The sequence below is a fragment of the Miscanthus floridulus genome, chromosome 12 (assembly GCF_019320115.1).
Source record: "Miscanthus floridulus cultivar M001 chromosome 12, ASM1932011v1, whole genome shotgun sequence".
NCBI classification, from domain to species: Eukaryota; Viridiplantae; Streptophyta; class Magnoliopsida; order Poales; family Poaceae; genus Miscanthus; species Miscanthus floridulus.
Genome location: NC_089591.1, coordinates 20,887,514 through 20,900,348, shown reverse-complemented (window position 1 = coordinate 20,900,348; position 12,835 = coordinate 20,887,514). Strand labels below are relative to the sequence as shown.

At 40.9% G+C, this 12,835-nt stretch overlaps 1 protein-coding gene and 1 non-coding gene across 2 annotated transcripts; one reads left to right on the top strand and one right to left on the bottom strand.

The window, feature by feature from the left end:
- Nucleotides 1-3,280: 3,280 nt before the first annotated feature.
- Nucleotides 3,281-3,756, bottom strand: LOC136495608 (protein PXR1-like). Its single transcript, XM_066491492.1, has 2 exons — nt 3,479-3,756; nt 3,281-3,422 (listed from the first exon to the last, which is right to left on the bottom strand). Exons 1-2 carry the CDS (start codon nt 3,754-3,756, stop codon nt 3,281-3,283), a joined length of 420 nt encoding a protein of 139 aa, XP_066347589.1.
- Nucleotides 3,757-12,392: 8,636 nt separating this feature from the next.
- LOC136498763 (small nucleolar RNA R71) lies at nt 12,393-12,499 on the top strand. Its single transcript, XR_010769764.1, has one exon. It is a non-coding gene; the product is annotated as a small nucleolar RNA R71 (small nucleolar RNA).
- The last annotated feature ends 336 nt before the right edge of the window (nt 12,500-12,835 follow it).

The following is a 12,835-nucleotide window of genomic DNA, read 5'->3' as shown; positions in this document are numbered from 1 at the left end:
TTGCTACCGAGGATGGATATGTGAGTGCTAGTAATGTTGAAGATGATTTAGCCCTTGCTGCTAACATTGATGCAGATCCCACCGAGGACGATCAAGACAAGGAGGCCATCACCATTGACTCCGTGGCTGCTGCCGTGGACTACCCTAGCCTTCTTGTGTAGCGTGTGTTGAGTACACATGTGGGACATGAAGAAGAGATGAAGATCCAACGCCACAATTTGTTCCACATGTATCTCATTGTGTAGGGTTGTCGTGTTCTCACTATCATTGATAGCGGGAGTTGCAACAACTTGGTGAGTTCAGATTTGTTTGACAAGCTTAGCTTGACACACGACAACATTCGTATCCATATAAACTTCAATGGTTCAATAATAGTGGTAAGACTAAGGTAACTAAATTAGCACGCATTAGCTTTTTCACAGGCTCTTATCATGATACTGCTGATTTTGATGTTGTCCCTACGCAAGCTTGCTCCATTTTGTTAGGTCGCCCATGGGAATTTGATAATGATGCTTTACACCATGGTAGAACTAATACATACACTATCATACATAAGGACAAGAAAATTACATTGCTACCTTTGTCTCCTACGGATATTATTAAATATGCTAATGAGATCAAAAATAAACCTCCAACAGACATTGCTAAAAATAATGGGATTAAGTTAAAAGGAGGTGCTTTTCTTGCTACAACTTCTGCTACTGCTGAGTTATGTGATAATCCTGATGCACCATGTTATACTATGTTTTGTCAACCTTTTATGTCTGGTGCATTGCCTGCTGTCACTAACCTTTTGCAGGAGTTCGCTGATGATGAGATGGGGTCGAGGACGACTCCAAATCTAGAAGGAGGGGATGATGAGGACATCGCCAAGATGGAGTCGAGGACGACTCTAATTCGAGAAGGGGAGGATGATGAGGACATCGCCACGCTGGACACACCGACGCCATGGTCTTCCCCAAGTTGCAATTCGTTCCCAACTCAGCTGCCACGTCGCCCTCGGATTCTGCAGACACGTCGTCACTGTTTCGGTCATAACTTTCTCATACGACATCGAAACAGGCCGTTCTTGGATGCGTTGGAAAGGGGACGACGACGCCATCATTTTGGATCTGGTCCCAGCTCCAGAAGGTCTGTGGATCATTCTGTGTGACCACGGCAAGGTGCTGTGTCACCTATTTGGGCCAACTTGGCCATGTATCGTGTCGGGCCTTAAGCCCAAGTTGTGGGCGCCCAACCCCTGGCCATCCCCAACCCTAGGTCGAGTCTTAGACTATAAACACAGCCGCCGCCGCTGCTACACAATTGGGTTTTGTTTAGAGTTTAGTTTTTCATCGAGAAACTGAATCGTTCATTGTAACTGTGGTGACAAATCCTTTTACAGTGATCTAGGGCCCCTGTTCTTGATCTCCTCCACTGTGTTGATTAGTCCTTTGGAACCGAGTTCTTGAATCCTCTATTGATATTCACGTCATTCATATTTGCAATTTCAGATTGCATGTTTTACCTTCTTGCTTGTGCTCTTCGATTCGCTTGCAAGAAAAGCCTTCTTGGCGAGGTCAATCAAGTTGTGCTTGGTTGATAACCAACGGAGTAGTGGTGTAATGGTTGCAGGGTTCGAATCATGTCTGATTTGAAGCCGGATCGCCAACATCGAGATCTCCACAAAATCGAACTTACTGGCTACCTCTCGAAAGATCTGGCCTGTACTCATCAGCTTGGGTCATGTAAGCTTGCCTAACTCTTTTGTTCTTATTGTCAAAAGCTTATATGAACCAAGCATGTCAAAAACCTCAACTCTTTCACATACTCGAGGTAGTATTGTCATCAATCACCAAAAAGGTGGAGATTGAAAGCATCTAGGCCCCTAGTTGGGTTTTAGTGATTAATGACAATACATGATTACTATAACTAGCGTGTGTTTTGTAGAGGCAATTAAGTTAGGTCATGGTAATGGAGATCGATTGGGCTATCATGGTGGTCATGCCCTACGATGGAAATCATTTTGGTTTTCAAAGGATGAATGACAAGGTTAAGGATGGACTAGTTCTAAGTGTCGTTTGGAGTTGAAGAGACACTTAGAGTAGTTTAGGACTTTATTTTTCCTTTGGCCATACTATTAAGGGGGTATGGATGAGTAGCTTGACCTAGGTGAGTCAAGTGAGTTAGGTGTGGTGCACACTTGCTAAATCTAGCACTAGGTAGCTCCAAAATAGCATTTAGATCCAATGGAGCAAACTTCATTCACGTATGATCAAGAGTTGGAAGTGAATGAAGGGTCAAATACTGACCAGACGCTGGCTCAGGGTCCGATCAGTTCATTTGACCAAGGTGTTTTCATCTGGTGCGACCGAACGCTGAGAGGTCTTATGACCGGACGCTGAGGGCTAGCGTTCGGTCGACTCCAGTAAGGTTCCAGAGAGGGAAAATCACGACCAGACACGTCCGGTCAGTGCTGACCGGACGCTGGCCAGCATCTGGTCACACTATAAACACTAGAGTTCAGGGTGAACTGACGGGCGCATCCGGTCAACATGACCGGAGCATCCGGTCACCCCGCAGAGGCACATAATGGTTTGTTTTTCAGCCCATGTTATAAATACTTCCTCCATTCATGTGTGGGGGTACTTTTGCTCATTCCAATAGCTGAGAAACACCTTTAAGAGTGCCAAGAAGAGCAAGGTTGTAGTGAGGTGATTGAGATTTGAGAATCCCAAAGAGAGCCCTCATTAGTGAGATCAAGGGTAGCAAAGTGTGCATCCACCCTTCTCATTAGTCTTATCGTGGTCAAGTGAGAGTTCGTGCTTGTTACTCTTGGTGATTGCCATCACCTAGATGGCTTGGTAGTGATTGGGAGCTTGGTGATCATCCGGCGGTGCTTGTGGATGACCCAACTCAAGTTGTGAGCAGTTGTGGGTGATTCACTGTGACGGAGTGTCGAAGAATCAACCCGTAGAGAGCACTTGATCCTTGCGCGGATCAAGGGGGAGCTACACCCTTGCATGGGTGCTCCAACGAGGACTAGTGGGGAGTGGCGACTCTCCAATACCTTGGTAAAACATCACCGCGTTCCTCCTTCTCTCTTTACTTTGAGCATTTACTTTGAGCAATTCAATTCTTGTCATTTACATTCCTAGAATTGCCATGCTAGAGTAGGATTGGAACTTAGGGTGCTAAACTTTTGTGCGTTAGATCGATAGAAACACTTTCTAGGCACATGGGGTTAATTGGGCTAACCGTAGAGTTTAATTATTGCAAAGAAATTTAGAATTAGCCCAATTCACCCCCCCCTCTTGGGCATCTTGATCCTTTCACATGTGATAGCATAGGATACACTCTTCTTCTTCTTGAAGGTCATCTTCTCTTTCTTCTTCTTCTTCTTCTCTTTCTTCTTCTTCTTCTTCTCATTATCCTCATTGTCACTATTATAGGGACAATCCGCTAAACATGATCAGGGCTCTTTCACTTGTAGCACAACCTCACATACTCCTTGTTCTTGAAGTGATCTCTTCTCTTCCTTGCACCATAACCCTTCTTCTTCATCATCTTGCCAAACTTGCGCACAAAGAGAGCTAGTGCTTCATCATCACTATCATCATGAGAGCATTCTTCATCACTTGATTCTTCCTTCTTAGCCTTGCCCTTGCTCTTGTTTTTGGAGGATGAAGTGTATTCCTTAAATGACACACTCTTCTTCTTGTTGTCTTCCTCCTCCATAATTTCTTCACCATCACTATTGTATTGGTCCTCAGTCATCACATCACCATGCACCTCATTTGGAGTGACATCCTTCAATCCACCTCTAAAGATGATAGTTCTCTCTTTGGCAAATATATCAAGAACTTGTGAGAGAAGTCCTCATCCTTCACCTTCTCATCCAAACTCTTAAGATCATTGATGATGACTTGTAGCCTATAGAACATCTCCGGAATGGACTCATCAACCTTCATCTTGAAGTTTGATAGTTTGTCTTTGAGCATGTAGAGCTTAGCACTTTTACCATTGAAGTGCCCTCATATGTTTCTTCTAGTCTCACCCAAACTTCACTTGCCTTCTCAAGATCTTTGATTTGCTCAAACAGCTTTGAATCAATGCCATTGTATATTGTGTTGAGTGCCATAGTATTGCATTGCTTGTTGATCTTGTCATTGTCGATGAGATTGGTAGGGTCAATGATCACAAACTCATTCTCTACTACATCCCACACCTTGTCATTAATTGAACCAAGATACATCTTCATCTTTATCTTCCAATAGTCAAAAGATGTGTCATCAAAGAACGATAGTTTACCCCCAACATGGTTGAACACAATTTGACCCATATTTTGCACCAAAGGTTGTTAAACCTTGAAATAAATGGTGACCATGGCTCTGATACCACTTGAAAGGTCCTAAATGGCTAGAGGGGGGTGAATATCCTATAAAAATTTCTACAAATACACTAGAGCAAGAGGTTGGTACACTAAATGATGAAATGCAATTTTGCTCTAGCTCTACAAGGGCTGCAATCCATCTATTCAACAATTCTAGTTGCTATGATCACTAGACACAAACAATAGCTATGTCACTACTCACTAAGAGCTCTCAACAAGTCTACACTAAAGAGCTCCACTAGGTGATACTAAACCTGGAAGCAAACAATCTCTCAAAACTAGTTACACTAAAGAGCTTGATACAACTACTTTGCAAGTAAGTAAAGGAATGAGTGGGATGTTTATACCTCCATGTAGAGGGATGAACCAATCACAACAAGATCACCAATACAATCACCGGGAGAATGTCAATGGCAAGAGAAGCGATTTTTCTCCCGAGGTTCACGTGCTTGCCGGCACGCTAGTCCCTGTTGTGTCGACTAACACTTGATGGTTCAACGGCTAAGTGGTCTAGCACGAACCTCGTCCACACAATTGGACACTACAAGAACCTACCCACAAGTAAGGTAGCTCAATGACCCGAGCAATTTACTAGAGTTGCCTTTGGCGCTCCACCGGGGAAGGCACAAGACCCCTTGTTGACATTTCTTAGCTTCACTCTTTACTAAGGTGTCATCCCTAGCATGATGCCAAATGCGTTGTTGGTAATTATAAATGACACTTGAAAATGTAGAGGAAAATTATATATATATTAAAGTATCTGCAAGCGCACAGATAATATACCATTATAGTATTTCACTCGGGTGTATATCGAGTATCGTTATTTATATTTTATCCATAGGGAGGAGCTATGGAGTTGTGTTGGCATAGAGATATTGACAAATATATATATATATATACTTATAATAAAACCACTCTCATGCTATGGCAGGGGTAACTCAAATGATAAATAAATAATAAGTGTAAAGTAATAATGGTATTCTAGAGATAGAAATAGAGACTCATAAAATATAGTATGGCTAAGCAGGAGATTCGTTAAGAGCAAAAGATTCCTAAGTCAAACCTTATTTACTAAGTCTTTTGTACACCTAAGTATATACACTCTCATCTATAGTATAACTAATTTTGGATCTATGCATAAGGAACATTACTAAGGAAGATCAAGAACAGAGCTTGTCTCCCTTTGTAACCACGTTCTACTTGCTCTACAAATGGGGAGTGGACTACAAAGGACTTAATAGGAGTCACATCCACAATCTACCACATGACCCAGAGTGCAGAATGCATCCGTAGGCAAACAATATATAAGCACCATGCTTATATAATGTTGACCACTTAACTCACTCGAGTACTGGGCTAAGAGCTTTGCGAACATATGCATAAATTATCATCAATCATAACTATATCAAGCATATAACTAGAGCAAACTAGGAACATAATAAATAGCAACATAATATTGAAGTAGCACAAAGTCTTAAATATAGAGATACAATGGCTATACCAGTCTCTAGACGGCAGGTCCAGAATCCTGAGTAATAGCCCACACTCTACTTGAACCTTGCTAGCTAGCCTATACTAGAAACTTGAAGAATTGAAGATATATTCTCTTCTCTCTGGAAACCCTAATTTCTAGTCTGATCTTGACTTATGGCAGCGTGCTCTAGAAAGGGGGCAGGGGCTGGTTATATAGGCCAGAGTGTCCAATGTGAGCCTTTAGATAAAACTGACTGAAAGGACGGCGTAGATGCAACCTAGGAGGCGGTGAAGAAATGACATTCGAAGGAGGGGCTGACATATGGGCCCAGTGGGCTGGGTGGCTTATAGGTGGCGCTGGTCGGCCCCACATGTCAGCACCTCAGCCTCTGCTTTGGTGTGGTGTCTTCCCGAGTCCTTTGGAACTTTCTAGAGTAGTTTTCACCATGGATAAGCGTGATTTAATTTGATGTTTTGATCCCCTTTGATGGCTTTCTGATATAACCCTGCTAAAAACGCTGAAAACACAGATTCACCAAAACTCATGAAAATTGTTAGTTTAAACCCTAAGTCTATGTTGGTGATCATTTTTATACACTATTTCAAGTTATATTGAAGTTCATAATGAAGGATAACTACCATCAACAAACTTCCCCAAGCTTAAGCTTTGCTAGCCCCTGAGCAATGCTAAACTTATCAATGGATCAAAAGTTTAGGATCTTTGAGAACATTGTAGCAACTCCTCAAAAGTACACATGTATTCAAACAAGAATTCTTCTCTAGATTAGAACAAACTGATCTGTCTTTCAAACTTACCCATATTACCTTCAACCATGGGGCTTTTAGCATTCACTTGGGTCTTGGGTAATTGAAAGATAGAACGATCAAGTCAAGCACTATGTCTCATGTTCTTTGTTCAACCATTATTCTAGAATTTTTGCAAGTTTTCAAAATAAAATTCAAAGATTCCATTGTATGACACTCTCAAATCTCTCAAAATATGTTGTGTTTGTGGATCCTCACTAAGGAAATAAACGATTATATGCCTTTCTTTTCCTACAACTAAGGCTTATGTGGACCTTATAGGAATGGTGATAACATCAAAGAACATTCTTGCAATACATATATTGTAAAGTCAAACCTCGGATCCAAAGAGAGTTGGGTCATACAATCAAATCAAGATGTGCATGTGTGTGGAATATATGGTGGACAACCTAATTCTACTATGCTCCTTGAAAACATATCTCTCATTAGAATCATCTTTGCAAGAAAACACGGGCTATCTTATTCATCTCATTTTTTTTCTGGTGGACATCTAACTACCCATTGTTTTAAATATCTCGGACACTTGTCCATTTTTTTCTTAACTCTTTTTTCTTTTTTATGAATAACTTTTGCATAGCCCATGCTTCTTTTCTGCATAGCAATTGTTGGAGAGATAGTAACAAGAACTTGGAGCATTTATGTGGTGAAAACCTATGAAGCATACTTTTGGTGTTTTCTCCTCGTGTAGGAGTAAAATATTTTTGGGTGAATCTAGATGAAAAGCATGTTTTTGCGCCTATCCCTAGTGTAGGAATAGTGCATATGTGGGTGGTGTGTACATGATCTTGGTTTTAAGAGCATGACAAACCTCTCATAAGGGTCAACAAAGCTTGACTAAACTCAATGCAAAACAAGTAGCATATGAGTGGAAGTTTTTCTAGTCTAGATATAAACATGTTTGGCTCTAGTAGGAATTCAAGCTTTGTCATACAGGATCTCATCATGTGGAATTTTTATATTTTTCAAAAGATAAATCTCCAGAACTTAGTATCACTTGGAACAAGATAAATAGCAGTTCAGACCTTCTCATATCATATCCGTCAATTACCTAGACTTAGATCAAGCATTTGCTACCCATAAGTTTCAAGTTCAGAACAAATTTTCATGTCAAATCAATTCTATCCAAAACTCAGGAGAGTTCAACGTTGAAAACTAGGTGCTTGAAATGAATTACAATAGAGCAACTATTCATCATTTCTATCATGTGAGATCATCTTCAAGTTCTTTTTATTCATTTGGCTCTTAAAAACAAGACAAAAAACTAAAGCACATCTTAAGCAAATTAAACTTAAAGCAAACTATGCACACTCTTTTGTTTGGTTTTTTTAGATCACTCCACAGTAATATATATATATATATATATAAGATAAAGGCAAATTTTTATTTTGATTTCTTAGTTACGCATTTTTTTATAATAGAAAATTGAAAATTAACTAAAGAAAATAATAAAATACAAGAAAGAAAACTTACCTAAAGTAATGGGGGCTCCTCTCCCAAGCTGGTTGTTGCTGGGGTCGCTTAGAAGGGTGGGTCTATGTTGAGACCCTAGAATAAGTACTGCCAATTTTAGTTCTCCTGCCCCTAGTGCTGCTGGATGGTTGCAAGGCGTTGTCCTGTTTCTCCTTGCCACTAGGAATGTTGGTGTAGAGTGTTCTGAATCTCATGCTGGTTCTCCTCGATGGTGGTGAGGTTGGTAAGAAGTGAGCGTGTTCCATCTACTGCTCATGGTAACCCATGGGTGGCGGATGGTGGCCCATGTGCTTGTCATGATAGCCCATGGGATGGTCATGGAAGCCACGAGCAGAGAAGGACATGCGTCCTCCCTGGTAGCCGCTGGAGACCTCCTCATAAGACTACTACTAGTAGTAGTCAAAATTGTCATCCTGCCATTGCCCACTTGGGCCCTATTGCCAAGAACTCTCTGAATGATGCGGAGACAGCTGCTCCCACCCAGCTTGTTCAGGTTGGTGCATATGGGAAGATCCTGGCTAGTCCCAACCTGCATGCACAGGATGGTGCACTTGGGAAGGTCCTGCTTGATCAAATCATGTGTAGCTAGTGAAGGTAGGGCCTTCTGGAATGGGGTCATCTCCATGGTACCAAGGCTGCGAGTTGCGAGTGATCCTCGTAGAGGCACTCCTACGAGGTGCTTCATCCTTTCTCTACAAATCAAAGTCAAATGAATCCACTGCATATAGACCGAGATTCTGGACTGGTAATGGGAACTCGGTTTTATAATCCACATACATCATGACAAGTTTCCCGTCTCTTCCCTTTTTTAACATATGTGCATGGTTAAAATAATCATAATCAATAAGCCAACAGGGAACATCAATGTAAGTAACAGAAGCATTTTCTAGTAGGCCCAAATTTTTAGCTATGCGGGTGACCAAAGAAGTGCACCCAATATCTTGCTTAAGACCAGGAATTTCTAACCATTGTGTCATCATGAATTTTATGGGTGAGACCTTCTTTCTTTTGATCATGGCATAAAGCAGTTTTAGTTCATCATTCCTAATTGTGTGGAAATCACTTCTAGAAAATAAGGAAAAGCCTAACCATTTATGCATGAAGCGCAAAGTAGGATGGTGAATTTCATTAGTGCGAGGATGGTAGCATACAATTTCTTTTGAAATCTCTCTCCAAAACTTATTCCTATCAAAGTCTTGTATAGCAGAGTCTATGTCAATATGCACTGGGAGTGAAATCCAAGAAGTTCGCTAATTTTTTTCCAGGGAATAGAAAATTCTTTCCTGAAAAGTCTAAATGAAACTTCCAAATCGGTGGGTTACAGAGTGCACAAGAATTCAATAGTCAAAAGCTTACACCCCGGCTCATCAATTTCCCAAGCATCCTCCCATCCTACGGTCTTAAAAATAAGTTCGAATTCAGCAGTCATACCTGTGGCTTATAGTAGGGCTGGATCATAGGTAGGAGTGAGGATGAAATCCTAGGTCTTTAGCTTCTTGTAGATGTTCTTCTCCCTATCTCCCTAGAGATTGAGCTGCTTCTCTTGTAGAAGAATGTTTCTTTCCGCGAGGGCTGATCGAGATGGTGCTCCAATAGTGGGAGACGGCGGATCGACCTCCATGTCGGTGCTCGCTCAGGATGAAGAACTCCTCCTTGAACAAAACGACATCGACCGTTTGAGTTTGCCGGTGATCTTGCTCATTTTCCTACAAAATAGACAAACATAACTCATGGAATAGGAATAGCAGATGAAAATGTTAGTGGTTAGCTGTCCAGAGTCTGTAGTTCGAGGGTTAGTCATCCAAAATTGTCTAATAAATATTCTAATCAAGATTTTGGCATGACTTCCATCTTAATTCTTTTTAATTCCCTCTCTTGATTTGGACAACACTACCACACTTAACCTCTATTTTTCTTTCAAATTTCAGCAACACCTCTCTCTCTCTCTTTCTCAAGAATTTAGCACTACTTTCACACCCAAACTTTCTCTCACTCTTTCTTACTCCAACACTACTTCTTAAAAGAAATTCAACTACAAAATTTGGAAATGGAATTCTAAACTCAGGAGCTGGAATTGTGTTGTGTTGGAGGCCGAGAGCAGCATGGAAGGAGTGGGATTTATAGAGGGGGAGGTAGCAGGCCGGCCGCCCAAGTGGTGGGACCGGCCGACCCCACATCATGGCCAAATGGCCTCTCCATTTTTCTAGTGTATCTTTACTTCACCCTTAAGCAAAATATCAGCTCCGTCGGTGCTTTTTTGGTGGAGATATGATAGAATGGAGTTGAGTGGGAATGGAGATGAATAATGGAGGTTGAGTGGAGATGGAGGTGATGGGTGATGGTTGAATCGGTCCCATGTGTCTCCCATATTTCTAACAAATATATGTATAAAAATGCAATGCAAAAATATTTTATGATACTATGTAATATAACAAGATGAATGATGGTATTTTTAAACTTTTATGCCTCCATGGTAAATATTTCTTATGGGTTTTTACGTCATAAAAATTATTTACATGGGGTTTAAGTTTTTATAATGCCATGATGAGAATTTTTGTTTCATGATGCAGGTGTTGAAAAGTAAATATGCTAAGATAAAATGATTAATACAGTATGAAAAAGTAAATATGGATAACTACCGAGTTACCTCCCAGTGAGGGTTCAGAATTTTAAGTCCACCAAACCAGACTTCTCCGTGCAGGTTTATTCTTCTGGTGCGTCAGTAGGTCCTAGAGATGGAGACCTTAATAGTTACACTTGCTTTTCATGTCACTCCGAATTAGAGTATTTTCTGGTCTTGGCTTGAAGGCGAATCACTCTTCCTTCTCATTAATATGGAATTTAATTTTTCTGGCTCCGACATCAATGTGAGCATTTGTAGTGCTCAGGAAGGGTCTCCCAAGAATGAGGGGTGTCTTCATGTCTTCCTCCATGTCAAGTACTACAAAATCTATGGGAACGAAAAACTTTTGTATTTTTACCGGAATGTTTTCAGCGATTCCTATAGGGTAGCGGACCGATTGGTCGGCTAGTTACAAGCACATTGATGTTGGCATGAGTGTTGAATAGTTGAGCTTGTCAAAGACCTTTTTGGGCATGACACTGACACTTGCTCTAAGATTGCATAACGCATTATTAAAGTTCTGGCTCCCAATCGAACAATCGATAGTGGAACATCCTAGATCCGTCTTCTTGATAGGTGAAGTGTTTAGGATGGCCACATTATTCTCCTCCATTAACTTGATTACCTCAGTGGAAGGCAGTGGTCTTTTGTTGTTGAGGATATCTGAGATACTTCACGTAGGTAGGTACCTGTATGGCATCTAGCAACGGAATATTGATATATAACTTTTGAATTACCTCTACAAACTTACCAAACTGCTCATCCATTTTGGTTTTCCGATTTCTGGGTGGAAACAGTAGGAGGGTCGTGTCATAAAAATCTTATTGAAACTCTTGCTCTTGTGGCCCAACTTCTTCAACTTCATTGGTTCTCTTCTCTTCCAGCACTACCACTGGTGTCTTACCTGTCCTTGTCGAATATGGCGGATCACGAGTAGATTTGCCACCTCTTGTGGTTATAGCGTTTACCTTCTCAAGGTTAGTGGCAAAAGACAGAGCAGTAGCCAACTGGGCTAATTGCGATTCTATCTTTTTATTATAGCTAAGTTCGTCTTTTATGGCGGAAGAAAAACTATCCATTTTAGTATTTATGTTTTATAGGACCTTATCATTAAAAGCAAGCTTCTTAGAAATATTCTCATTAATCCTAGCTTGTTCTAAGATCAAGTCTTTCAAGGATGGTTTCTTAGGATTAGAAGAATTATAGTAATTACTGGGGTACTTACCTTGGTAATTCGACCATTGTTATTGATTCCATCCTTGTCTCTATTTTTGTGGAATAGAATTGTTGATGACGTTTGCATCCTCCTGATATTCAGGAAATTCTACCCCCAAATATTCTCCACATGTGTTTTGAGCATTAAATGCATCTTGAATGGCCTAATGATCTTTGTTGTAATTGGCTCGTTGTTCAAGCCAATTTAACAAGACGTCCATCTTGGTTGATAGTGCACACACCTCTTCTAGTACTTCTTCGCTCTATTGCACGATTGAATGTTGCATGATGACTAGCCTTGATTAGAGGCTATCTTCTCCATAAGAGTTTCAGCTTTTCCAAGGGTGAGTGACATAAATGATCCTCCAACAGTTGCATCCATGGTAAAAGCCTTGCATGAGCAACCAATCTTCCATCCCATGATGAGGACAATCTGAAATGTATTCTTGGAAATGTTCACATGCTTCTAGAATGGTTTCTCCCTTCTACTGTTGGAAATTGGAAATCTTTCCTCTTAAGGCATTTGTCTTGCCTATAGGGAAGAACTTTTCTAGAAAGGCCTTTGAACACTTTGCCCATGTGTTGATGTGATCTTTGTTGATGTAGAACCACTGCTTTTCTCTTCCCACTAGTGAGAATGGAAACAGGTAGAGTAGTATGATGTCTTGAGCAACTTCCTTGATGATGCCTGTGCTGCTAATCTCTAGAAAATTCTGAAGATGAGCACTAGCATCTTTATGTGCCTTTCCACTGAATGGGGTAGCTTGCACCATGTTGATGAGGCTTGGCTTGAGCTCAAACTTGAGGTTGGTAGTTCTGAGTGTTGGTCCAGTGCGAATGTTCTCGGTGCTTGGAGT

Bases quoted from the DNA above. Each gene is read 5' to 3' on its own strand.
- LOC136495608 (XM_066491492.1), bottom strand. From the start codon at position 3,756: ATGACTGAGGACCAATACAATAGTGATGGTGAAGAAATTATGGAGGAG. The intron at 3,423-3,478 runs GTTGTGCTACAA...TCCCTATAATAG, and splicing joins AAGAACAAGGAGTATGTGAG to TGACAATGAGGATAATGAGA.